Source organism: Gastrolobium bilobum, unplaced genomic scaffold (assembly GCF_033153095.1).
Source record: "Gastrolobium bilobum isolate Gb01-03AN ecotype WA unplaced genomic scaffold, APGP_CSIRO_Gbil_v1 utg21470, whole genome shotgun sequence".
NCBI lineage: Eukaryota > Viridiplantae > Streptophyta > Magnoliopsida > Fabales > Fabaceae > Gastrolobium > Gastrolobium bilobum.
The window spans coordinates 109,714-111,946 of NW_026896317.1; the positions used below are offsets into that span (position 1 = coordinate 109,714).

Genomic DNA, 2,233 nt, shown 5'->3' on the forward strand with positions numbered 1-2,233 from the left:
AACAACCTACAAAAAATATGATGAATTTCCATAACGTATGATTTTGGCAACAAGAGAAAATAATAATCATAATTTCTCCAAAAAAATATAACATACCTCGTCCCTAGTCAATGTGTCTAGAGTCCCCCCGATATAGAAGCTGATGTTGTGGTTTAAAGCGGGCTAAACCATTAAACCTGTTAGGCAAAATGAAACATATGCAAGATTATTAATAATTTGTTACAGATAAATTAAAGTATAATTCTTATACAAATGACACATACCGGTGCCCGAAGTGCCACTCTGGGTGAGTAGGCTGAGGAAGAGGAGGAGCAATAGGTGGAAACCTGGTCCACGCCCATATTTGCAGCAGTATATGACACCCACCCATGTCTGATTTGCGCGGGTCAGTAATCTCGCACAATTGTCTAAACAAATGTGCGAGAACAGCAGATCCTCAACTGTATTGACCAATGTCATCAAAATCTCCTGCAAGCAACGCAATGTAGCGACATCCGATAACGCTACCTCCAGATTTGTCGCAGAGAAGCCATGATCCTAACATACGCGCAATGTGTGCCTTAGTAAAAAATATAACCTGTTGTGAATCCGCAGCACCTGTACCCAAATGCGCATAATGTCTGTCTAAATATGAGAGCTTGACATCCCCGTACGGCTGCTCTTAAACGAGCGGGGCGTGGCCAAGCACCTCCGCGCACAGGACTCGCCAGTTTGTGGATGTAGCACCCGTAACCACTTTCCCATTAGTCGGCAATCCCAATATAGCCGCAACATCCTGCAACGTAATGGTCATCTCGCCTTGTGTCATGTGGAACGTGTGTGTCTCTGGTCTCCACCTCTCCACCAGAGCACTGATCAGCATGGGATCAATCTGAAATAAATAAGACATGTATTATCAAAATAAACTTGCTTAAGCATACACTAAGTTTTTCACATTTTTTATTAAATTAAAAGTCATATGACCGGTACTTTCATATATGCGTACCTGAACATGCTGCATGCGGGAGACATGTAGGAAGCCAGCCTGCTGCAGGTAGTTTGCCACGACATCGGGAATATCATCAGGAGATGCCCCCCTGCATCTGTCCACGTCTAGTCTTGCACTAGCGACACTTCTCCTCGTTCCACACAACCTGTGAAACATGTGTGCACTGCGTGCGCCTCCTAAGTACGTCTCACCTGTATGGTCCTGGAAGCACGTGGGTCTTGGGATCCGAAGGCTCGCCCTGAGCCTCAATATCGGATGTAGACCGAGGTGACTCTGACGATGACGAGTCAGCCATAATAGTGTACTATACACAATAATAAATTAATTGGTTTCATTAATATATTCAAAAGTCATTACATTAATTACATGTGTTACAAAAATTAATTAATTACATGTGTTACAAAAATTATTAATTTACATGTGTTAAAAAAAATTCAATTACTTGTGTTACAAAAAATATTTAATTACATGTGTTACAAAAAAATATTCATTTACATGTGTTAGCAAAAAGATTAAATTACATTACCTACAAAAAAATATTTAATTAAATCTGTACAATATTCCTACTTCACTAATATATTCCACAGTCACTATTGTATTCCACAGTCATTATTATATTCCTAAGTCACTATTATATTCCTAGGGTTTAAGACACTACTTTAACATATTTCTAGATCACTATAATAACATATTTCTATATTACTATAATATTATATTTAAAAAATTAATAAAACAGATATGAAGACTAACTTGTTCGACAGGGCTTCGCCGCGCAAAATGCTCCACAAATAATCTAGAGAGAAGGCAGACCAACTTTAGAGAGAATTTATAGAGAAGGTGTGAGATGAAAAAGTGAAATTTTTGGGATTTTTATAGGCCAAGCAATTCACGCCTGGATTGAGCGTGAATTGTCACGCCTACTTTGAGCGTGAATTTCCTTTAATTCACGCCTAACTTGGGCGTGAATTGTCCCGCCTATTTTAGACGTGAATGACTGCAATAAATTCTCACATAGTTTCCAAATTACAACCTATTCGTAATTAATTATTAAAAGTGTAATATTTTTAATTTTTTTGCCAAATTATAGTACTGTAATTATTTATATATAGTAAATTATAAATATTTAAAATAAATTTTTATTGCATACATAAATATAATCCACTTGCAGAAAATTTCTTCAATATTAATGTAATTGACTTTTACCATGGAGTATGCTGCATATTTGAAAATAAGTAGATAAGGGCA

At 37.1% G+C, this 2,233-nt stretch overlaps 1 protein-coding gene across 1 annotated transcript; it reads right to left on the reverse strand.

Annotated features, from left to right (window-relative positions):
• Positions 1-436: 436 nt before the first annotated feature.
• On the reverse strand, positions 437-1,283 carry LOC133298924 (uncharacterized). The gene is made up of 4 exons (XM_061498313.1): positions 1,180-1,283; positions 986-1,076; positions 727-871; positions 437-597 (listed from the first exon to the last, which is right to left on the reverse strand). The coding sequence occupies exons 1-4, from the start codon at positions 1,281-1,283 to the stop codon at positions 437-439; spliced, it is 501 nt and encodes a 166-aa protein (XP_061354297.1).
• Positions 1,284-2,233: the final 950 nt, after the last annotated feature.

Excerpts from the sequence above, each read along its gene's own strand:
- LOC133298924 (XM_061498313.1), bottom strand. The coding sequence starts at position 1,283 with ATGGCTGACTCGTCATCGTCAGAGTCACCTCGGTCTACATCCGATATT. Across the intron at positions 1,077-1,179 it reads GTGCTTCCAGGACCATACAG|GGGGGCATCTCCTGATGATA; the intron begins GTGAGACGTACT and ends GGACAGATGCAG. Across the intron at positions 872-985 it reads CCCGCATGCAGCATGTTCAG|ATTGATCCCATGCTGATCAG; the intron begins GTACGCATATAT and ends TATTTATTTCAG.